This window comes from Drosophila mojavensis, unplaced genomic scaffold (assembly GCF_018153725.1).
Source record: "Drosophila mojavensis isolate 15081-1352.22 unplaced genomic scaffold, ASM1815372v1 contig_136, whole genome shotgun sequence".
NCBI lineage: Eukaryota > Metazoa > Arthropoda > Insecta > Diptera > Drosophilidae > Drosophila > Drosophila mojavensis.
Window position 1 is genome coordinate 13,203,864 of NW_025318667.1, and position 24,607 is coordinate 13,228,470.

Below are 24,607 nucleotides of genomic sequence, written 5' to 3' on the forward strand. Positions count from 1 at the left end.
GCAGATTTTACTATGTGCGCGAGCGTTCGTCTGTTTGTGTGCGCGTGTATGTGTGCGGTTGTGTATGCCTGTGTGTGTGTGTGCTTGTCTTGTCTTGAATTTCTTCTTCTGTTCCCGACAGTTACATTACGAGGCCAAAGAAAGTATCTTGGCTGGCTCGCGTGTATTTCGCGTTCGTCGCTCGACGAGTTCACACGTCTTTGGCTCGCTTGGCGCATCTAACACAGAATCCGAACAGTCGATTCTGAGTCTCCGAAACTAAATCCGAATTCCGCTCGGATCGTGAACGAGTCTCGTTTTTTGTCTCGTGCTCTCTAGCTGCAGACGCCGAGTGCCGCCAGTGCCAGTGTATTAAATTCTTTTTTTTTTGTTGTATTTTGTATCTTGCTGTTGTTCTTTTCGCAATTACCGTTATTCAAATACACGCACACACACACAGAAAAAAAACACACAGAGATTTAGCGGAGATCACAGAGTGAAGTGAGTGTTATTGTTGTTGTTGCTGTTGTCATTGTTGTTGTTGTCAGACACATAAGTTAACCCTGAGTGGGTAATTAAGCACTAAAAAAAAAACACAACTGCATAGCAAAAAGAAAAGAAAAAAAATTGAAAGAAAAACTCGTAAACTAAAAACGTATTTTTTTCGGTGTTTATATTTTTTTCTTATTTTTTTTAAATACATATTTATTTTATTTACTGTGCAACAAAAAGTTGTCAGAAACGAGAATTGTGTGCGTGCGAGGATGCCAATTGAACTCCAATCAGACCAAACTAGGACATAAGCCAATTGAAGAAGAAGAGCTTGCATTAAATACCGTTGCACAGCCTGTTGCATAGGGGGAACGGAGACGGCGAAGGGGATTAGGAAATTGAGGCTTCTGTTGCGGTGCAAACGGATTCGGCATTTCATGCTTTCTAATTTTTTCCAATTAGCACAAAAGCCGTCTGCCGTCTGCCGTCTATCGTCTGTTGTCTGTCCTCTGTGCTTTTCTCGCTTGCTCAATCGAGAATCGAACAGAAAAACAAATCAACCGAAATCAAAGTTTTTCCCGGTTTCCACAAATATTATAAAAATCATTACGCACACATATCAAAACGACCCACAAAAAGTGGCTTGTCATCGTGTACCCTCCCCCTTCCTACCTCCGGCTCCTTCCCCACAAATTCCCATATTCTCGTTACTTATTGACAATTTACCCAATGCCATTCACATTCTCCATTCACATACAACACACACACACACATAGTCATGTGCCTGCACCTGCATCTGTATTGCTGCTGGCTCCTTTTGCTCTCTTCGTCTGCGATCCACATACCAAGCGACAACGGCACACACATAGAAGAGAGGAGCGACTGAATGAAAGAGATGGCGCATAAAAGCGGGTGCGAGGGGAGTGAGCGAGTGAGCGAGCGAGCGAGCGAGCTTATGTGTCAAATGGCAACTAATCACTAATCAGTTGGCATCATCATTGGACTTTTCAACTCTTCAATGTGAAAAACACTTTATGATATGGCAGCCCCGTCTGCCCTCTCCCCTCGCACCCACCTCGCCACCCAGCTCCCGCCGCCCCTCCACCGCATTTCACCTGAGTTGCTTGGCTGGTTAAGCAGTAAGCACTATGCTGTATGCTGTATTCTCTGGCTGCTTGGCTGGTTCCTATTTACGTTTACGTTTTACGTGCTGTGTCGATTTCACTTCAGCTTCTTCTTCTTCTTCAGCGTACTTGCATGTTCTTCTTCTTCTACGACTACTACTACTACTACGACTACAACAGCAGCTCTTCGTTTCTGTTTTTTTTTTTCGTATCGTTATTTATTTGATTTACTTTTATTTCGTCTTCTTTTTCATTTTTTCCCTGGTACATTTTATGCACTCGCTTAAGAATTTAGTGTGACAAACACACATACACTCAAACTCACAAACACACACACACAGAGAGAGAGAGAGACATATCAGAAAGCTCTCATTGAGCGCAGCTTTCAAGGAGTAAGCGGCAAGTGCGTGCGCGCCAGAGACTTAAAAACGAGGACATTTGCTTTTCAACGGTAAGTGCTAAATAGTATAAGAGTCCCCGGGCATAAGTATAAGAGCGATCTAATTGATATTGCCTATGCACATACATATGTATGTGTGCTCGTATACATATATAACTGCATTAGGGCTCTCCTCCTTGCAGTGCTGCCAGCGATTGCAGCGCTTGTTAATGTATGTTGGCAACGCCAATTATACAAGAGAATGCTAACATTAACCGTTATATCAATTATACACTGTGATGTGCGCGAGTGTTGCTTAAAAAGTTGTACGTCCTTCAGGCCAAAATGCTAAACTACTTGATTATCTAAATATTACCTTAACTAAATGTTATGCCTTGTGAGATTCCTTTGAATCCCAATCTAGAAAAGTTGACAAAATTCCAAGATTTTATATAGTCTAGTCAATATTTTTTCTGATTGGAAATCAACTAAGTCTTCACATTAAAGTAAAAAATAGCTGGTTCTATTTTAGCTGGAATCAACAAATATATTATTTAGAAATTCCCCTAACACAAATCCTATAAAATGATGTTAGCTTATATCTCTCCAGTTATTTCGCTGAGTGCATGGCCCATAATTAGACTTTAATGCGCGTCTAATGAGTTCACATATCAATCAAGTCAAATCAAATCGAATCGCATCGCATCGCATTAAAACGCGTAGCAAACACAATGTACACACAGAGAGTCGAGCATACACTGAGCGAAAAGATCGGTGTTAAATGCATTTGATCCGTCTTGGAGCGCATTAAATGCACCGTTAACTACTTCGAATTCTAATCAAGCTGATGCGACAAACCAAAGAACGCCGCGCGGTGGCACAATAAACTCAATTCCGCAAACACACACACACACAAACACATAAAAACACTCGCACACACACACACAGCAAAATAACATTAAGAGAGACAGGTAAGAAACACGCGACTTGGCCATAAATGCGATGCAACAGCTTTGCCATTTGCCAAGTTGTTGTTGTTGTTGTCGCATCTGTTGCAAGTTGGCAACAGCTACACCTGTATCTACCTCTCTCTCTCTCTCTCTCTCTCTCTGTGTGTATTTCTTTCTTGGCCTCAAATCATTTGGTTTTCAAGCTCTGCAACACCCTAAGCAGACATCACATCGCATCGTTCATGTCACTCGAACAACTATTTGATCTATGGGCGTGTTCTGTCACTTTTTGCTCACTCTTTCTAGGGTATTTCTCTTGAGAATTGACTCTAAGTCAAGTCTAAGACAGTTGTTTATACAAAAACCCCTCGGTTCAGTTATTATAGATTTAAATTGATATATTCCACGATTCTTGGGAACATATTTGAAGATCCCTGAGAACGATCTTCATTCAGATAAGAAATTGTAGGATTATATTAATATATCTATACAATATCTATAGTAATAATATATAACAATTTTTATAATAACTTAGGATCCTCTTAATTGATTGATTGAATTTAGCTTCAGCTCGAAGCTCGTTAGAAAAAATGAAGTCTAGCTATAGCTTTAAAATCTAACTAGATTTGGCTATATATTTAGTCGTGTTTAGCCATTTTTTGCATCTGGTTGCTCGATTGGCATTTGAATTCAATTCACACTTGCTCATTGAACTCCGCTCAGGTGTATTTTCGTTAGTCAACAGCTGTGGATAAAAGCCAACAAATCGAACGGGTCCCCATCCCTATTCGCTTTCGGCCAACTCTTTGATAACGCATAATTTATGAGCTGTTGGCCAAGTCAATTGGATTTTGGCCAGCTTCTTTTTTATGCGGCACAAGAACACACACACACACATACACATTTACAATTCAGATAGAGATACAGCTACAGATACGTTTACAGCTTGGCTAACACGCGATTGAGCCCTGCCTCATAAAATGTTAATTTGCAGCTTAACAAGTATTTTCTTCTTCTGCTGCCTCGTCGTCTTTCAACAATTTCTCGATATCTTCATCTGCCTCGTTCGTCTCGTTGTGTGTTGTGTCGTGTTTCTGGCGTCTAACTGTTCTTTGCCTTTCTACATGCGGCGGCAACACTTCCTCTCGCGCCCCTCTCATTTGAATGATGAATGAACGAGTGAATGAAATGGAAATCAGTTTGCATCTCGATAAGCCCAAATGAATGAAAAGGGAGAGTGAAGCTGGAGCTGGAGCTGAGGCCGCAGCTGTGGCTGAGGCTGAGTTGAAAGAACATGCAAGCACATTAAGCCCACAAATGAATATTCGAAAAGAAACTTACAGTCTCAACTGTAAATGCGAGAGAGAGAGAGAGCGAGAGAGCGAGATAGATTAATCTTTTGTTACTAACTACTTAACTATTTTTGGTATTGTATTTTTAGTTTTCCAAGCGAATTCGATAGATTGCAAAAGCTTTTCAGCTGGTATTTATTTGCTAGCTATTTAATACTGAATATATACTGTGAATCGCAAGAGGCAGATCATTTTTATATTGTTTTCTAGAGAGTTTCTTTATTATTTATATATTATTTTATATATTTTTTAAAGATTTTAAAGATTTTATATTCCAATTATTAAAATACCAAATTTTTTAGCATTCGAAAAAGTATTTTTACTAGTATTTTAAGTTTGAAGTTGTAATTGATGGAGCAATATTATCATGAAATAACTAGCTACATCTTAAATTTGAGCAATGAAATATAAATTATGTTTTGAATACCTGTGGGACTTACATTAAGTCTAATTTGACTCAGAGATTTGGATGCTTAACTAAATGTTAAATTTGAAAGCAGCTTTAGAGCTTCAACAGATATGCATTCTTTTAAATACATACATGTAGATCTAATTTTCAAATTTCATTCAGAGTGCTAGACATATTAGTTAAGTACATGACAAATTTGACATGAGCCTTCCAGTTAAAGACTTTTGGATGGGATTTGTTATTTATTGATCTTAACTTAAGTAGAAATCGCTGCAGTTGGCCAACAAACATTAGTTAAGCACATGTCAAATTTGACATGAGCTTAAAGCTTTTATGAGCTCGTTGCTCGTTCCATTCCAGTAGCCTGTTATCTAGAGTCCCAGCCAATTCAGAGCTGAAGCAGCTTTGGCTTTAACGAGCAGACAAATTTCACACTTGCTGCTTGACTGTGGGTAATGCAGATATCGGATATGAGGCACACGTCAGTCTGTCAATGATATGCAGCTTCGTCTCCCTCACTGCCTCTCCCTAGCTCCCTCTCTCTCTCTCTCTCTCTTTCTCTCTCTCTTGAATGAGATTTCAAATTTAAACAGTGGAAAAGTCAGTGAGTTTGAGTGAAATCTTCGAATCGTTTGCATATTGTCGTCAAATGAGTTAGTTTCCATGCGGCCGCATGTGGCAAGCGCTGATAAAGAGCGGCTGGGGCATTCACAAGCAAAACAAAAGGGCTCTGCCAGCAGCAATACCCAAAGGCAAACTTGTGCCAACTATTTGCTGCTGCTTTCTCGCACTCTTCTGCATGCTCGTCCCCTGCTGCTGCAGCTGCTCCTCCTCTTCCTCCTCTTGCTTCTTCTTTGTTGGGACATTTGACAACGGCAAAGCTCAAGAGAGAAAACTTCTCTAGCCCTTCGCGTCTTTCTCGCGCCCTCTGCCACGACCAGACAATTTGCATCTTGTGGCAAGCACAGATGCGCAAGCAGCCAAAAACTTGGCACTTGGCCAATTCCGATTCCAATTGCAATCCCAACTCCGATTCCAAATGCAGCCAGTCAAGTCGCTTGAAATGCTTTAAGCAATCGCACTTCATTTAAATGGCATAACAAATTATCAAATATTATCATCATTAAGACAATTTAACAGGCAGTTTGCGTAGCTGCATAAAATTTCAATTGAAAACCATTTGGCAACAACATCTGGCCCAAAAGCGATTTAGATAACGGAATATATTACAACTTGTTTAAATTTTGTACATAAATATATTAAAATAAAAATATATGAAACAAAAATAATGGGGGAAAAATATATATGTTTAAAATATGAAATTTAAATGAAATTTAAATATTCATAAAGGTTGCTAGATGAAAACTATTTAAGCTGAATTACAAAAAGTATGAAAAATAGAACACATATTTTAGTGAAAAAAATAAATATTAGAAGCTTTCAACTTTAAGGAGTATTCATCAAAATTCAATAATTCATGCTGAATTGAAGTATTATAAAAAAAAGTAAAAGAAATTTTAAAATAGTATAAAATTTTATAACTCTTCTTCAAATGATGTTATATTTATTTAAATATTGTCGTTGCTTTTATAATATAAATATTTTATTTTTCTTATATCCAACAAATTTTTTTATTATATGTTAAATTCATAAAAATTATTACAATTTTTTTAGGAAAAAAAATTACTAAATATTTGTGAGATTTAGTTATTAGGCAAAAATCCATTAATCAGACAAATGTGGCCGCACAGCTAATAGATATAGTGAATCAATCTTGCTGAGCTATTAGTAAATTCGTTGAGGAGTCAAATAAGAATTTAAGAATCTAATAGGAATGCTAAGAATCAAGCAACAGGAATAATCTATGTATATAATATATAGATATAAATAGAAAATATGCTGCCAAGCTTTTGTAATAGAGACAAACATTTTAAAAAGTTACATATAATTTAAAATTTTACTGCATTATATAGCTTTTCTTTTTTATGATTATCGTAAGTGTGGCTATTACATTGACCATGAATGTGTGGAGCGCCCAGAGGCCAGTGATGCCCATTAACAATTACCAACTAGACCAGTTCGGGCGCTAGAAACCAGTTTAATTAAAATCAGGTGCAAAAGAAAGTGAACCATTTTCAAGAAAAAAAAAAAAAAAAAACAATATATATATATATATATATATATATATACTATGTATATATTAAATATAATACCATCTATATATATGTATATCTGGTTTATAATTACCATTAATTCATTGTGCACATAAAAATTTGCAAAAAGGAAGAGAGAGAGAGACACCCACAGCGTGACGGAGAGAGAGAGAGAGGGAGATGGAAGAGTAAACAAAAATTTTTTTATAAATATGTATATAAGACTAACTGCGTTTTTGTTCGGTGATTTACCGTTAAATACTGTCTGTGTGAAAATTCCGCTTCGATTGGAAAGTGGTCTTTTTCCCAAGCCCGAAAAAACAACACACACACACACACACATACACACGCACATACACCGCCCGCTTTTGATAGCCGATACAAAAATGAGAAATGAAAAAGCCAAAATTAACCGCTAAGCGAGTTGCGTGAAAGAAAAGTGAAAACTGGGCGACAATTGGATTTTCCATTTCATTTCATTTCGTTTCGTTTCGTTTCATTCCGCATCGTTTCGATACGTTAATGCATTATTATTTGGCATATGCCCCAATAAGCATATCAGCCACGCCCACCTGCTGCCAAACGGCCAAGCCAAGGCAACTGGCCGCGTCGAGTGGAAATGCGGCTCTGTTAATTGGAACTGGCTGTGTGGCAGCAACTGTGGCAGCCAGCATTAACATTAATTAAGCGTTAGCGGAGCGTGCAACATGCTGCACGAAGCCCCCCTGCCCTCCTTCCCCCTCACCAGCTCGTTGGCCACACGCTGCCTGCCACTTTCTTTGGCTTACATATTTAGGCCCGCCAACTCGCGGCTCAAATGCATCCCAAGACCAAGCCAGGCGCACTTAATTGGGCGCCATAGCGGTTGAATTGGTCGAAGGCGGGCAGGAGGCGGGGGGAGAGGAAGGCACGTTCGTGTGGGGGAGTTAGATTGTAGCAGCTGCTGCCACATGCAAAACAGTTAGACGTAATGGCGTCTGCAACGCTGCCGAGACTGCGATCGATCGATCCAACTTGGCTAAGATCAAGGCAAACAGTTGATGTTGTAGCTGTCATGGTTAGAGTCAATCGTAGAGACTCTCAATTAACTTTCTAGGTCACAGTCGGTGCTCAGCATTATATAATAGAGAACAGAGCTTTCGTAGAATTTCTTTTTAGTTTTGATTTTAAAAGCTGAAGCTTATCATGTTAATTATAAATATAATTAGACATATTATATAGATACTGCAATCAGACTCTATACAGATCATTTTATTTAAATCATATTTTCGGAGCTCGTTCTTCTTGTAAATCAACCTTATCTTCTGTCTCAGAATAATTTATTTCGATTGCCATGGCCTTCCCATGGCTATGAACCGTTTATTATCAGAGCCACTTCCATATTAAATGATTATAATATAGAGAAAAAAGAACATCAATTAAAATTATTAGCACATCTCACAGATATTTTGCTAAATTGTCTTCTGCAATCATGAAATCAAAGTTCCTATCAAGCAATATTATATTTATGTGATATCACTAATAAATAGACTACACTTTCTGCCTGAACTACATTAAAATTGTTTGCTAGCGAAATGATATCCTATGATCTACAGTAAAGAAATGATGTTCTATGTAAGAAACTAAGATCTTAGAATATATTAACTAATATGCAAATAGATTCTATATAGTTAAGACACATAGCTCTGTCAGATCTATACATAACTGTTTTGCGCTCTATAACTGCAACATATACTTATAAATTCAGGAAGTTGGTTTTCACTCCCAAATGGATGTATTGCAATATCTATTTTGTGGAGATTCGCACATGTTTGACAATAAAGATTTCTTAATTTCTGATTAACATTAAACAGTTAGGCAAGAAAACAAAGAAGAGGAAGCGGTAGAGGTGGAGGTAGAGGTAGAGGTAGAGGTAGAGGTAGAGGTAGAGGTAGAGGTAGAGGTAGAGGTAGAGGTAGAGGTAGAGGTAGAGGTAGAGGTAGAGGTAGAGGTAGAGGTAGAGGTAGGTTGAGGTAGACTAATAGTGAGTTTGATGTGATCTACGCGACGTCAGCTCTGATCGAGAGCCGGTGCGACGCATCGGCCAATTAGCCAACTTAAAAGCGGGCAAAGAGTGAAATGCGCTGCCCAAAAAAGAGAAATTAATTGGGCGCAAATTAAAGACAAAAACTTTAAGAAGAAGAAGATAATATAATAAAGTAAGACAAAAAAAAAAAAAAAAAACAACGCAAAAAAAACAAGCAGATGTTTAGACTTTATAAGCAGACAATTTACCGTTGTTGAATCGCATTTCTATTGATTCATTTGTTGTTGGCTCTTTTATATTTGTTTTTCCCCTCTTGCTCCCCATCTTCCGCTTCTTCGTTTTTTTTTTTTTTTTTTTTTTTTTTTTTTTTACAATTTACAGTTCTGCGCGCGATTCTGACCGCATTTTTGCGCTTGAATTCAAGCGGCCGGTGGAAGTAGCCAACTGTATCTGTATCTGTATCTCTGTATCTGCATTTTGTATCTCTTTGTCTTATTGTATCTATGGCATGCACACAGCTGCCGGCTACTGTCTGTGTGTGTGTGTGTGTGTGTGTGTGTGTGTGTGTCCGCCTTTTGTTCGGGCTGTAACTCACAAATCGATTGAAAGCAGCTCAACACAATTTCGATTTCATTTTCACCTGTTGTTTGAGTTTAGCCCGCCCCCTCCTCACCAGCCCCTTTGGCGGTAAAAGTGCGCAAATAGCCAGGCAATCATAAAAGAGAAAAACAAACGGCTTCTTCTTCTTCTTCTTCTTCGTTCACCTCCTCCTCATCTGTTTCGCTTTGCTTTTATTATGATTGTGGGCTCGTCCATTTGAGTCACTCACTCGCTCACCTGATTGACTGATTGATTGACTGCTTGACTTGGCCGGCTGATTGTTACCATGATTCATATAGCCAAAATGTCGGCGAATTGTCTTTCAACAAAATTGCAGTGAAAGTGCGAAAAGCTGCTTTTGACTTGGCTTAATCAAAATTATTTTGAGAACTCTCCACAAAATTTCTTTGTGAAATTGAACAAATTTTTATTTGAATAAGTTGTTGTTGTTGTTGTTATTAGTATTATTATCATTGCTGTTGCTGTTGTTGTTGTTGTTGTCATGCTCTATGAAATTTGTGGAGTTTGTTAGCCCCAACTAACAATTTTGGCCAGCAAATTTCTACAGCTAACAACAGACTTGCATTTGACATTGATAAATCCCATTAGACTTGGGCATAGTCAAAGTTGAGTTAACTTGAAGAGTTTTGGTGGGGAATGCACGACTAGATAATACCCAACATTCCGTATTTTTCTGTATTTAAAAATAAAACTTGGCTTGATATGGAGAATTTGGTATAGATATATATATATGTATATGTATATATATATATGTATATACGATATACCCACTGAAAATCGGCTAAACAAAATCCGCCAAAACTAAAAACTCGCAATATTTTTTGGTCTTTTGTTCCCAAAATGTAAACATATGCGCAATTAACATAAGTTCGATATCGTTTTCGATCTTATGGAATTTATGTAACAAAAATATATATCGCTAACAATCGATGCATTGATAGAAGAATTGAATTGAATCGATTGTTCGCCCCGAGATCAATTGAGATGCTTTCAAAATTGCTCAATGGGCCCAATTCATATTTATATATTAATATAGTATTGGATATATTAAAGAGCATAATTGTATTCCATAAAGAAAATACTTCGTAAAGCATTGATGATATCGAAATTTCGCATTAATGAAGCCAAACTCGAGTCTTTTTGTTAAATCTTTAGACTTAACTTGATTGGCTTTCAATTTATTGTCATAAAAGTGTATTTACCCACTCCATATATTATCTCTATCTCCCTCCCTCTCTTTCTCTTTCGTACTCTCTTGCGCTTTCCCTCTCTTTGTCTTTCTCAACACAATCTCTCTAATTTTTATGTTTTTTTTTTTTTTTACTCTAAAATTTATGTATATATTTTTCATTTATTAAATTTGAGTAGCTTTAAATTATAGCCTCGTAATATCATAAAGCAAATTGCTTTGGCTGTTGGGGCGTTAACATAAATTGCGGCACAGATTTTGTTTTTGTTTCCGTTTTTTTTTTTTTTTTTTCGGCAGTAAACAATGGGGCTTTGGCCCCTGGCCCCAGTGAAGGGAAGCCGCAATTCGTCGGGCTTCAAGCAACTTGTCGTTTACTTAATTTCAATTATGGCTTGTGGCTGCTCGGGTTAAATGCAATCTGAGCCTGAATCGGACTTTGTGGATGGGAAAAATTTATTCTGCTTTCGCGGAGGAATGCGTTAAGCACCTCAAGCAACTTAAGGCTTAATGCTTATTAAAGCTATAAAGCCTTAGGTGCATATCTATATAGTTGCTTATATTTGATAATGATCTATAGCTATCGATAGAACAATTTTCTTTATGGATTACCCGTCATAATGGTCTGATTAATGATTATAATACTTAATAATCTTTTAACTAAAACTTAACTTCCCATTACATTTACCATTGAAATGTATACTAATCGATAGTTATCGATAGCTCGTTATTTTTTACCTGATAGCCTTGAACAACAGCTATCATAGTAATTCTAGCCCAGCCGTCTCTATATGCAGCTTTCCATCTATCTTACACAACTTTCCGATAACTTCTAATATTTACAATCACTCGAATCTATCGATAGGTATACAAACTGAGGAGTTGCTTGCTCAATAATTTAGCTCCTTTGTGGGTCAACAGCTGCAAAGAAAACAAAAAAAAAAAAAAAACTAGACCAAGCGTGAGCGACAGGCGAAATGCATTTCGCACTTGGCACTCGCATTCGCATTCGTCAAGCTCTCCCAGCAAGATTTTCGCAATTGGGCAATTTCTTTTCATTAGCCGCATTCGCTATGCCACCCACTCACGCCAGCTCTCGCCTCAGCTGTCAGCTAATCGGCGGTTGCAAGCACAGTGGGGCAAAATGCATAAAAAACCAGACAAAGAGAGAAAGAGTTATACGATAGTAGGCAATAGTACACTAGACTTATGCATGCTGATAAATAATACTATATAAATGAATATATTCTGCTATACTAATAATAGGCTAATAAAAGTCTATTGCTCTTCCTTTGTCAAAGTAGCTCAAACACCGTTGACCTATTGACCTATTTCCACCCATTGTTACCCATATCATATCCATTTATGATTAAGCTTAAATGTCTGTCCATTTGCCAACTAGGCGGTTACTAATTAACACTTGTTTACTTAAGCCTCACGCCCATTCAAATGTTTATGAGCCCTAAAAGAGCTACATACACACATACATATACATATATGCAGTTCCCATTGCGTCCGACTGTAAAATGTTTATTTCGTCTTAGTTTATTTGCCTTGAGGTTGGTCAGTTTGACGACTTCCTCCGTAATCTCAACGGCAATTATTCGCAGTTCCCTATAGGTAATCACTAAAGATAACACAAAATGCTTAACACTAAGGCTTAAATGATCTATATGCAGTCAATTAAATATAGACAATGTATAGTGGAGTATAGATCAATGTATAAGATTCTCTCCTACTAAGATGCTCTCATATCTCATAATTTCACTTGAATTTCATGGCATTTACAATCATTTTGCACCACTGTGCTCAGCTGCTACCCAAACACTTGTGTCTAGGTCCACTCCCATGACATTTTCATATATATATTTGTCTTTAGTTTGAATACATACTTACGACTTCTTCTTGTTCTTCTTCTTCTTTGCAGATATAGCCGCAGCGTCCACATCTCCAGCATGTGGAGCCCACAAAAAGGTCCTACACGGCTGTGGGACCTTAGACTTAGTAGCTGTATATTTATTTTACATTTAATGGTAAGTCACTTTGAATCATATAAACAAGATATATTTACAGAGCATAGATATTACATTAAGTTATACTATAATTAATGGAATTTTTGGATGGTTTAATAAATGTAAGCTGTGTATTTGACTAAGATTTCTGAAACTTATAAAGAGAGAGAGAGAGAGAGAGAGAGAGAAAGAGAGAGAAAAAAAGCCTCCTTCGGGTGAAAGAAAGAAAGAAAGAGAAGTACTGGTAAAATGATCGAGAGTAAGATCGCGAGAGTAAGAATGAAAGAGAGTTCTTTAGCTAGTTCAATGTTATGATAAGCTCTCAATTCGATTCGATAACAGAATTCGAATTCTCTTCGCTTTATTAGCTACTTTGTTTTACGCACCTGCTCAGGTGTCACACAACTAATCGTCTGCATTATCTCTCCCGTAATGTTCAAGTAGTCAGAATATTAAATATGATAAGATTTTAGTTCCTCATGCTGATATTAACATTACTCGAACACTCGTTATCAGTTCGTGAGAGAGAGAAAGAGAAGGAGCTGTTGGACTATATCAAAACAATCACTATTCTCCTATCTAACTCTATCTCTGTCTCTCGCATTGTTGTATTTTGTTTACCTTGATTAAAAATCAAATTCTTGGCCAAATTCGGTCATGCTCGAAACATTGTTGAGTGCAAAGTGCTCTAGGCAATAAAACTGTTATTAGGGATTAATTTCAATGACGCGATCAATCCACAAATCTATATTACTCACTGTGAGTTCGATTTTTGCCGATCATCTATAGTATTACTGGAAATCGTTTCTGTATAGATTATTCGATTACGACTATACAAATATAGCATATATCTATAATTAATGGAATTTTTGGAACGAGGCTTTTCTCTCTCTCTCTCTCTCTCTCTCTCTCTCTTTATAAGTTTCAGAAATCTTAGTCAAATACACAGTTTACATTTATTAAACCATCCAAAAATGCCATTAATTATAGATATATGCTATATTTGCATTATATGATAAATTTGTATGTTATCCTAAAGATCTCTATAAAATGCATTTTCTGAAGTATCTAAATATCAATTCGTACTAATATACAGTAAAATCTCTATTCAGGCTAAGTCTATGATTGAGCTTAGCTTGTCTTACGGATCAAGAATAAATATACTTGATATGCGAACTCTTCTGCAACATTCTCTGGTTACAAACTTTTTCACAAAATCAGTATGTCCAAGTGTACAGTTCAATGGACTTAGGGTATACAAAGCTAAGATGAGGATAGGATAGGAGGAGTCCATATAATTGCTTTTATATATAACTGTTTACATGTACATACGTAGGCAAATATAAACAATTGAAATTATCGTCATGCTAGATGGTTGTTGTTCTAATGAAGCGCTATATATAGATAGAATCTATTTATATTGTTTATACAACTAATCAAAAATGAGTGGACCGTTTAAATGATAATAGTAGACAGTAGTAGAAGACAGAGAGAGAGAGAGAGAGAGTGGTAGACTGAGCAACAGATCAAGTAGTGCTCGAAAGAGAGAGTCAGTGGGAGAGAGAAGGAGAGCAACATTTGATAATCACTTTCCATTCTGTATTTGTTTATATACCCTACGTGCATACCCTGTAATATATAATAAACAATGCAAATGTCCTGCAGTTGCGTCAAGAAGTAAAACATTTTATTGGGAATAAAAAAAAAAAAGAAGGCGTGGCAATAAATATGACTAAACTTCGTGAAATGCAGAGTATCCATGGGCAGCGGCCATTTGAGCATCTCTAGAATTTCTCGCCAATTGGCTTGATCGTCAATTCGTGTATCTGGACATGCGGAGGTGTCTGGATGCAGTAGGTGATTGCATCGGCCACATCCTCCGAGCGCAGCATGGGGAAGTTACTGAGTCCGGCCACTTTCTTCCTGTCGACGATTTCAGTGTCGACGGCGCCGGGACTGATGCTCTATAGGGGTAGGATGAGGAAGACATTAGCAAACCATAGATAGTTCCCTTTCTTTCTTTTCTGGCTACTCCAATTGGCACTCACCGTGATCTTTGTCTTGGTGCCCTTGGTGAGGAACTCTTGGCGCAGGACCTCGGTCATGGCGGTGATCGCATACTTTGACGACGGATATATGTTCATGCTGATGTGCGGCACAATGGGCACATGATGGCCGGCAATGCTGTTCACGATCACTATGTGTCCGTCGTCGACCTTGCGCCGCTGCAACGACTGGAAGGCCTCGCGTGTGCACCAGCTGACGCCCAGCACATTCGTGTCGAGAATCTCGCGCAGCGCATTGCTGTTGCCGGAGTCCACGAGGAACACGTTGTTGCGCGCAATGCCCGCATTGTTCACCAGGACATCGGCGCCGCCCAGCTGCTGGTCGATCCAGGCGAACGTCTCGATCACCTGCTGCTCCACGGAGATGTCACAGACGCGGTAGTAGAAGCGCTTGGCCTGATCCTCCGGCAGCTGGGCCTTCAGCTCCTGCAACCGATTCTCGCGGCGAGCGAGCGCCACCACGATCATGCCCTTGGCCACCAGATCTTTGACGCTGGCGGCTCCAATGCCCGAACTGGCGCCGGTTACGACGGCCACACGATTCACCCAACGATTCATGTTGATATCGCAATTATTTATTTACTTATGACGTGACGCCGCTGAGCTTTTTGCGCTTCGACTGAACCCCAAAGTCTCCAGCCGCCTCGTTTTTATAGGCCCCAAGAGTCCAAGTGTCCGGCTGCGTGCCTCTCATGATAATACATATACAATATACACAATATGTGTACATCCATATCTACGTACGTTATGCTTAGCGTTACCAAATAGCCGTGTCATGCTGATATTCTATTAAGCGCTATCCAGCCGGCATTTTCTAACCTTGAAGCGCCTTAACACTGGCAGAGCGAGAGAGAGAGAGAGAGTGAGGTAGAGATGTTTGTGCTTATCACAAAACAATCTCTCGCTCACTCTCTCTCTCTCTCTCTATCTAACTCTTTGTGTGTCTCTACGATCATCCAGATTGTTTATCACTGAGTTCTACTTGAGAATATTAGAAGAGTTATGACAATTGAGCTATATAGCTATATATCTATGATCGGTATGAAAACGTTTGCTATTTCTATAAACTGATATCTGTTAGACATATGTTTTCTATGCCTAATCTAAAGCTGAGTAGCTACTCTATATATTTGATTTAATTTTTCTAAATGGAGCTCATTTATACAATGTAGATAATGTCTTGGTATATAACTGATTATAATCGTATAGGATTGATTTGCTATCAAAATATACAACGAGCTATTGCATATGAAAATATATGAGATCAAATATAAATGATCGTATACATCAGCAGATATATAATATATATATAGAATAATTATAAATAATGGCCATAATAGAGCAACAAATTGGCGACTTTTATTTTTACCTTCATTCTCTTCGTGCCATTAATTAAATATAATTAACATATTCATAAATATTGTTGTATATACACGCTCAGAAAGTTCAACTGAGCATATTGGAATACATAACTGATATAGTTGAGCGATATTTTATAAAAATAAAATTTATTATAGAGTTATATTAAGTTATATTAAACGATCGATCGATAAGTCTACTATATACATATATTTAGTATTTATTATTCCCTGTATTACTCTTTATAGATGTGCTTGATGGATTGCGCGTGCATGGCGCAGTCGTCTACGCCCAATCGCATATTTATTTTTAATTCATGTTTATTTATCATGCGAATTTGTTTGCTTCTCCAGCTTCGAATTTGTTTTATCGTTTGTTGCGCATTTTAATTCAATATAATTATAATGAAATTAACTTAATCAGCATTTGAATTCTGTGGGACACACACACGCAAAGGCATGAAACTTATGCAAAATTAGCTTGTTGATGCACCCTGTAAACATTTGACTAAATGGGGTATATTAGCCTGAATAGATTATTATTATTATTATTATTTTATTAATATATTTGACTAATTTAATGAATCTATGTAAATAGATATACATATACATATGTCAACGTGATCAACAAACAAAATTATGAAAGATTTACTTTAATTATGATATATGTATGTATGTATGTATGTAATACATACTATGTATATATATCATAGATAGAGTAAGGGACAGAGGGAAGGAAATAGAAGAAGAAATATACATATAAGGCGTATATATTCAGCCCTTATCTCACTTTGTTTCTCGAGATTTCTCTTTCTTTTTTCCTCTCGCCCTTTTTATCCTTCGTTAATCTTCTCTCTCTCTCTTTCTCAAGCTTTTGCTTTCCTTCTCTTACAATCTTTTTTCACTTTCCATCTTTATACATACACATAAGTGGATCTTTTTCCCTCTCTCTCTCTCTCTCTGTCCCTCTCGCTTCCTCTCTCTCTCTCTCTCTCTGTCTCTCTCCTCCCCCTCTCTCTCTCTCTCTCTCTCTCTCTCCTTCTTTCTCTATCTCCCTCTCTCTCACTCTGCCTCTCCCGATCTCTTATAAATATTAACTTAAATTACTTCAGTCTCGTATAACATAAATTACTTGCGCTTTTACAGGGTATACCATAGTTAACTACTTCAAACATGTTGACTATAGGACAAGTTAAAATGCTATTTATATAAGTGTCACACTACACAACTGTACTTAGCTATGTACATATATTTATATAACAACTCTTCTAGATCCTCTCAAATAAATATTTTTCTGGGAAAATTTTGTACTTTTGGATTCAAGAAAATAATAGACTTGGATGTTAAATGCTCCCTGACTGAGACTCAGAGGATGCTCTAGTCTGGCATCTGTGCTGTGGGCCAGTGTAAATGCAAACACTAATCATGTTGTGCAGTGTAGCTGCGCTGTAGACAATTTGGCACCGTCTTTGCGCCAGCACAGCTGTCAGTCAGGCCAGGCTGGCTGCCAAAGTGGGCGTGGCATTTTTGAATGTTGCTGTTGTGTGTGGGGATCAACTTTTACTGCAAGTGCAGCTAGAAATTCCATTTGCCGTTCAATTAAAGCCAACTCAACTCAAAGACCTCGTCTAGGAGCTCTGCACTCTCGTGTGGCAGGCTCTTGGGGCAAGTATGCAAATATAGGCAGAGGCAGAGGCTGCTGCTGCTGCTGCTGCTGCTGCTGTTGCTTCGGCTGCTTGGAATTTGCTTTCTCAATGCGAAGCGGAAACCTGGCCCGCTGCATTTCGTTTTTATTGGCAACATGTTTGGCGGGATGTAATTAAAAATAAATGTATGTATGCCATATGGATCGAATATGAATAACAATAAATCGATTGATTTGCAAGGCCGTCGACTGAGTGAGGGGCGCGACGGGTCGGTGCGGGGTTAACGTCCTCGAAAACCGATCTGGCAACGCTGGCAACTCTATGTATTTACCCAGCCAAAGTCAAGTCAACAGCAAATGCCATGCCAAAACCAAAGCCAAAGCCATTCCAGTTCCAGTTGCAAGTTGCAAGTTGCAAGTTGCAGGTTGCAGGTTGCTTGCTGGCTGTTACCTGTTGCTAGCAGGTGGCAGCAGCAACAGGTGTCAAGTTTTGCCAGTGGGAATCGCGTTAATTAGAAATTATAACGGTCTACATATCTGGTTGTCAGTCTCATCAGTTAAGATCTACAAATGCACGAACATAGAAAACTGCTCAAAAAAGAGAGAGAAACGAACAGAGATAGAAGGAGAAGAAAAAGTAGAATATAATAATCATAATAAATTACATCCAGAAAAGTCAATTAACACGCCGCAAACTGTAGCCAAGCTATTTTAAGGCTTTGATAACAATTCTCACACTTGGCCAAATGTGTAGCAAAGCGAAACCAGTTAAGAAATAACTCAAATATCTCGCCAGCCATCAACTGCGCCCTCAGCTCAGACCTTGTCTGCGCTTCAAAATAGAGATTCTTTTGATTCAGTTTGATTTGCTGGCAGTTAGATTGAGCTGGCTCTAAGAGTTTCTCTATGAGGTGGCTTAAAACTCCTTTCGATTCTAGAAAGCTGAAGCTTTATTCTGGGTGTTAAGCTTACAATATGGTTGAAAGCTACATTGCAAGACAGTCTGCCTTCTCTCTCTCACTAGCGCTCTCTCTCTCTCCCACTCTCTCTCTCTCTCTCTCTCCATTTGTCTCTAGCGCTCTCCCTCTTTCTCTCTTCTTTATTATTTAATCTAGGAATTCTATCTTAGCTCATTTGGGCAGCTACTAGAAAATATTTTCGTTCTCAAAAAACTTACTCCGAGCTTACAATGTGACTAAAAACTACTTCAAAAGGGGAATAAGTACCCTCTTAACAAGTTTAGACGTTAGTTTGATATGATTTTAGGAACTACTGTGGGTGCTCGTCTAAGTCTCTATCAGAAATCCTATTGGTTCTACAAAGCTGGAGCCTTACTCGTCAAGTTAGTTTGAGTCTCCGTTAAAAACAATTTGATTTTAGATAACGGGAGACTAACACTGATGTTAAACTCAAAATGTATCCAAAAAATTCTTTGCAAGGCGGTTAAGGATTTTCTGTAAAAGTTGATTAAGAAGACGGATCATTATAAAAGCTAGTTTGATATTATTTGGGTAATTTTGGTATGATCCCTGGAGCCTGTTTATGTAGAGGTCGAAAATTTGTCTTCGAGTATACTAAATGATCAATTTAGGTTAAAAAGTCACCAAAACTACTTTTCGAGATAGTCGAAGCACATTTGGTATACAGGAAATGTAAAATTAGTACTGAAATCTTATTTGAATAGTAACTTTAATAGGCACTTAAACATCCATTTTAAGCTCTGATTTACAGTGAAAATGCCACGGCTAAGCCTTTCATTCATATAACAATATCGACAACTAATCTTGTTAAATTGCTTTACTTCTCCGTTTACAGTTTAGTTTAGTCATAGCTGGTAATGAACTGTGGCCCATGGATCGGCCAGATGGTATGCCAAACATAGTTTCACTGGAGGTCATGTGCGGTAAGGATCACATGGATGTCCATTTGACGTTCTCCAATCCCTTCGAAGGCATTGTCAGCTCCAAAGGTGCGTAAGCCCAGATCTAAATCCAATCAGAGAACGATTTAATTTACTCTCCTATTTGTATTGAGCAGGACAGCACAGTGATCCACGTTGTGTCTATGTGCCACCGTCGACGGGCAAGACGTTCTTCTCGTTCCGCATCTCGTACTCACGCTGCGGCACCAAGCCGGATCTCAATGGCCAGTTCTATGAGAATACGGTAAGTGGAACGACGGGAACGAAGTGTGGGAAGGTGATCTGAAGGGATAGTGATCAAAGGGCCTTGGTAAATTGATCAATAATGATGTTAATACCGATCAATGTAGTGAGTGATCTTGATATGAGTTCACTCTTATCATAGTTGCTGCTCTCTAACTTCAATGACCATTAGCCTATGTATAGGAGTACTGAGGGTAGAGCAGAGTGATCATAATAATGCTAATACAATAGATGGATCACATAAGTGATGCTGCCTAGAAAGTGATCGTGCAGTTTGCTGATAGCCCCAGCCCTGAAAGATATCCTTCATTGATAGTAGCCGGTATTGTGTAAACCAGGATCATTACAATTACAATTAACTTGATGATCAGTTTCATTATTATTCATCATTATTGAGAGAGTGTGACATACTGACATGAAAAGCCAGCATTAATATGAACAAATGAACGCAGGGCAAAGAAAAGGGATCATCAATTATGAACGGCGATCAGCAAACAGAGCTCCCTAATGAATATTCCCATGGAGCCCGAATGTGAATGATCATACAGATAGCGTACGATCCGTATGCCAAAAGCAGACCCATGGGAGCATTGATCACACTGAGCCGCTCCGCATAACCAACCGATCACCGATTAGCGATCGCTAAGCGTGGAACGCTTTCCCACGTCCCCAACGTGCTGGGCATTCACCTGCTCGGGGGCCCTGGCAGTTGGGCCCATTTACTTAACCCACTAAATCGCTAACCGCTAAATGGCATATTGTGACCGCAGGTAGTCGTGCAGTATGACAAGGATCTGCTCGAGGTCTGGGACGAGGCGAAGCGCTTGCGCTGCGAGTGGTTCAACGACTATGAGAAGACCGCCTCCAAGCCCCCAATGGTAATTGCCGATTTGGATGTAATACAGCTTGACTTTCGCGGTAAGTAACGTGGGCCCTTGGCCGTTTCTTTTCTCTTCTTTATTGCTTCCCAGTGAAATGTGGTCAAGAAGGGCATAAGGCTAAGGCAGACAACAACCTTAGTCTGTATGCGAGCTCAAGTCTGTCATTTGCTCTACATTTCAGTTAGTAACAGCTTGTCATTCGATGTATACATATATTTATATATCGATAAACATCGATAATATTCATACAATCTATATCTTTTTTTTTGTAGCCCTTAAAGTATTAAAATATAAATATTTTCATATTTTTTTATGAAGTAACAAACTAATCACTCAATACTTGAAAGATCGCTAAATATCGATTGCAGGCGATATTCGAAAACTTTTAAAAGCTAAAATATAATGATATTAATTTAAATGTTAGATAATCGATAAATATCGATTTCAGACTAGATTGCTTGATATAAATTTTTAAAATATATATGTTTCAAAAACTTTGTATGTATGTATAAGTCCTAAAAATGCAAATAAAATTATATTCACTTAAACGTTTGTTAATCGATAAATATCGATTACACAAAGCTTACACAATAAGCACTTTCCGCATCGTATAAGAACCTTGCGAGACACTGCCTAGACTTTGGACTTGCAAATGACATATCAATCTTGACATTACAGGGTATCTGTTCGCCGTGCCTGTGCTTTCCTTTTTCAATTAGCTGACCCAAAAAAAAAAAAAAAAAAAAAACCAATGTAATTATAAGTATATAACATTTCTCTGCTCTCCTCCGCGCAGGCGATAATGTTGATTGCTGGATGGAGATACAGCATGGCAAAGGACCCTGGGCGCCGCCGGTGAGCGGCATAGTGCCGCTAGGATCAACGCTCACTCTGGTCGTGGCCATCAATGACTATCGCGGTAAGTGCGCCATTCAATCAGTCAATCAATCGAGCAGTCAATCAATCTCTCACTCTCTCTCTCCCTCCCTGTGCAGGTGAATTCGATATGCGCGTCAAGTCTTGCGTCGCCTCGGACGGATCGGGACATGTGATCAATTTGTCGGACGAGTTTGGCTGTGTGCTGCGTCCCAAGATGATTTCGCGTTTCCTGAAGGCGCGCGCCCCCGACGAGCGGGCGACGGTGATTACGTATGCCTTCTTCCATGCCTTCAAGTTTCCGGATGCGCTCAGCGTGCACATCAAGTGCAAGGTGGAGATCTGCCGGCATGGCTGCCTGGATCACTGCCAGAACACGGTCGCCGGCGACGGACTGGGCCCGGCCATTAGCAATGCCCATGAGCGCAAGGATGTGCACATTGGGGATGCGATGGGCAGCAGCAGCAACAACGATCTGCACAGGGATCTGGCCATGCCGCCGGCTGGCATGGGCCATGGCTCGCAGAGCCAGATACATCACGGCCTGGGCATGGGCTCGTCCATGGGCATGGACCATGACATCTTCTACGATGACATCATACACGATCACAAGCAGAACATGGGCGGACCTGGCCCCGATCTATACGAGGAGAAGAGCGGCAGTCTGCAGCCACGGCCCGTGCACGAGGATCCCGAGGAGGAGGTCGATCTCTCCGATTTGTTTGGCGACGACGATCTAACCGGCATGGATGGCGACGGTGAACGCTATTTGGGCTTGAAGAAGAGCGGCAAGTTCCCGCACGGGCCACGCCAGCTGGAGGCGCAGAAGCGCATGGGCGTGCCCATGGCCGGACCACGCTCCCTGGAGCCCAAATCGGATCTGGACGATGTGCCGCGTCCCGTTTACCGGCCGCAAGCCGAGGCGCTGAAGAAGCCGCGCGAGGATCACATCGATCTCGACGAGCCGATTGCCAACAGCTCCGCGGAGTCTAAAACGACAGAGTCGCCGTCAGACAGTCAGCGGCGTCGCCGGCGTCGTCGATCGCTGGTCATCTCCGATCGCAAGGTGCGCAGCGCCGATGTCGGAGTCAGCGGTCTGTACGATGTCATCTCCGAGGCGGATCTGGCCTTTTCGCCGGACTCCAAGCAGGAGGCGGTCACCGTCTTTCAGGGCAAGATCAGCGAGGAAGTCGTCTATGGCATCTGCATGCCGGTGCCCGGCTTCAGCATACTCTTCATCGTGGTCATCTCGGCGACCATTGTCTCGGCGCTGATCGCCGGCTCGCTGCTCTATCGCTACCAGCTGCAGAAGGAGGCGCTCGAAAAGCACACGCCCATGCCGGTGCCGGGCACCCTGGCCTCCTGGATGACGTTGCGACTCTTCCGCTTGCGGCACCTGCAACAGCAGCAGCAGCAGCAGCAACAACAACAACAGCCGCAACCGTTGCCCACTCCCGTTGCTGGCCATGAAACGGTGCAGTGAGCCGATTGCGATAAGCGCCCTAAATTGAGACCAAGACAGCCCCCACACCCTTGCCCCTTTCCTTGATATACCCTAGATCGTATCCCACAACGTAATTAATTAATTAATTTTTTTTTTGTATTTTTTTTTGTGTAAACACAAAGAAAAATGCCCAATTGACTGGCAGGTTATGCACCTGCGCCTAATTCGAATTCCAATTCAGCACACTTAGAAGAAAAGAGAGAGAGAGAGAGAGTAGCAAGAAATCTAGTAAAAAGACAAAACAAAATGGAATGGAACGAGCAATCGATATGAGTCGAATGTTTGTTACAGCTTCACAATTGAGAAAGAGAAATTTTCGCACACATTTAGTTCTAAGAACGAAGAAACGATGTGAAATGGAACATGCATCGATTTACGCTTTGAAATGAATGAATAGAGCACATGGAATGTAGTGAAAACCAATGGAATAGAACATGCCTGTATTCAATTTTATAGTTGGTCACATTCCGAATGGAATGGAACAGACTTCATTTCGTCTTCCATTAGGTTGCCACAATTAAAAGCGAGAGAGACGACAAGGAACTAGTTCAACATGCTTTGACGCATAAAGTCTGAGCGGAACGAAATGGAATGAAACACAGCTAAGTTCACTTCCACATGTTTTAATTAGCTGAAATAAACTACAACCGAATTCGAATTGACTAAAACAGGCTAATGAAACAATATGGAATGGAACACTCGTCGCCCTCATCTCAGCTAGGCACTACTAAAAACACAATCAGTTGCTACAACTCCAGAGTGTTGCATTCGATGTTCCGCTCCTCACACACACACAATACTTTTTTTTTTTTTGGTGCTGCATAAAATATTTATTTATTATGTGTATTTTTTTTATTGGGTGCATTTAGTCGTAAAATTTGCAATAACAATAACAAAAAAATATATATATATACAAATACAAAGTAGAGTTTTTTGCCCGATGTAATCGTACTTCTAAATAGATCATCAACGCACATGCTTAATGTTAGGGGACACTTATTTATTTATTTAACTTATCTTAATCTGTATAAGAATCTTATCTATATCTCACTCTATGCTAAACCATTGAGAGAATTGCGTAAAATTTGTGGAAATAAAACTCAAACAATATATTTCAAATTTCAGTCAATTTGGCAAATTTTATGCGAACACAAAACAAAAATTTTAGTTGAAATTTAACGAAAACTTTTATTTTCATATACATCTAAATTCACATAGAGCAGTTGTACATACATATATGTATCTCTATTTAGATTTGGTCTACTTTTTTGGCATATTCATCATTTATCTGATTCCAAATTTGCGTATAGCTGATCTATGTGAATTTGGGCTTATGTATTTATTACCTATTTAAACCGCTAGAAAATTATTATTAGAGAAATGGAATAAAGAAAATAAAACAAAAAACAAAAAAAAATAAATTAAATATA

The 24,607-nt window shown here is 39.3% G+C and overlaps 2 protein-coding genes across 3 annotated transcripts; one reads left to right on the plus strand and one right to left on the minus strand.

Annotated features, from left to right (window-relative positions):
• On the plus strand, window positions 1-24,582 carry LOC6583729. 2 transcript variants are annotated; one of them, XM_044006954.1, is made up of 8 exons: window positions 1-480; window positions 1,884-2,046; window positions 12,599-12,704; window positions 19,568-19,721; window positions 19,790-19,917; window positions 20,687-20,834; window positions 21,594-21,716; window positions 21,793-24,582. In XM_044006954.1, exons 3-8 carry the CDS (start codon window positions 12,627-12,629, stop codon window positions 23,154-23,156), a joined length of 1,995 nt encoding a protein of 664 aa, XP_043862889.1. In that variant the 5' UTR covers window positions 1-480; window positions 1,884-2,046; window positions 12,599-12,626; the 3' UTR covers window positions 23,157-24,582. The 2 variants fall into 2 exon arrangements, with proteins under 2 accessions (XP_043862889.1, XP_002009394.1); XM_002009358.4 differs by lacking the exon at window positions 1-480 and having other exon boundaries at window positions 1,870-2,046.
• Window positions 14,344-15,378, minus strand: LOC6583730 (farnesol dehydrogenase). Its single transcript, XM_002009359.4, has 2 exons — window positions 14,732-15,378; window positions 14,344-14,647 (listed from the first exon to the last, which is right to left on the minus strand). Exons 1-2 carry the CDS (start codon window positions 15,305-15,307, stop codon window positions 14,468-14,470), a joined length of 756 nt encoding a protein of 251 aa, XP_002009395.1. The 5' UTR covers window positions 15,308-15,378; the 3' UTR covers window positions 14,344-14,467.
• Window positions 24,583-24,607: the final 25 nt, after the last annotated feature.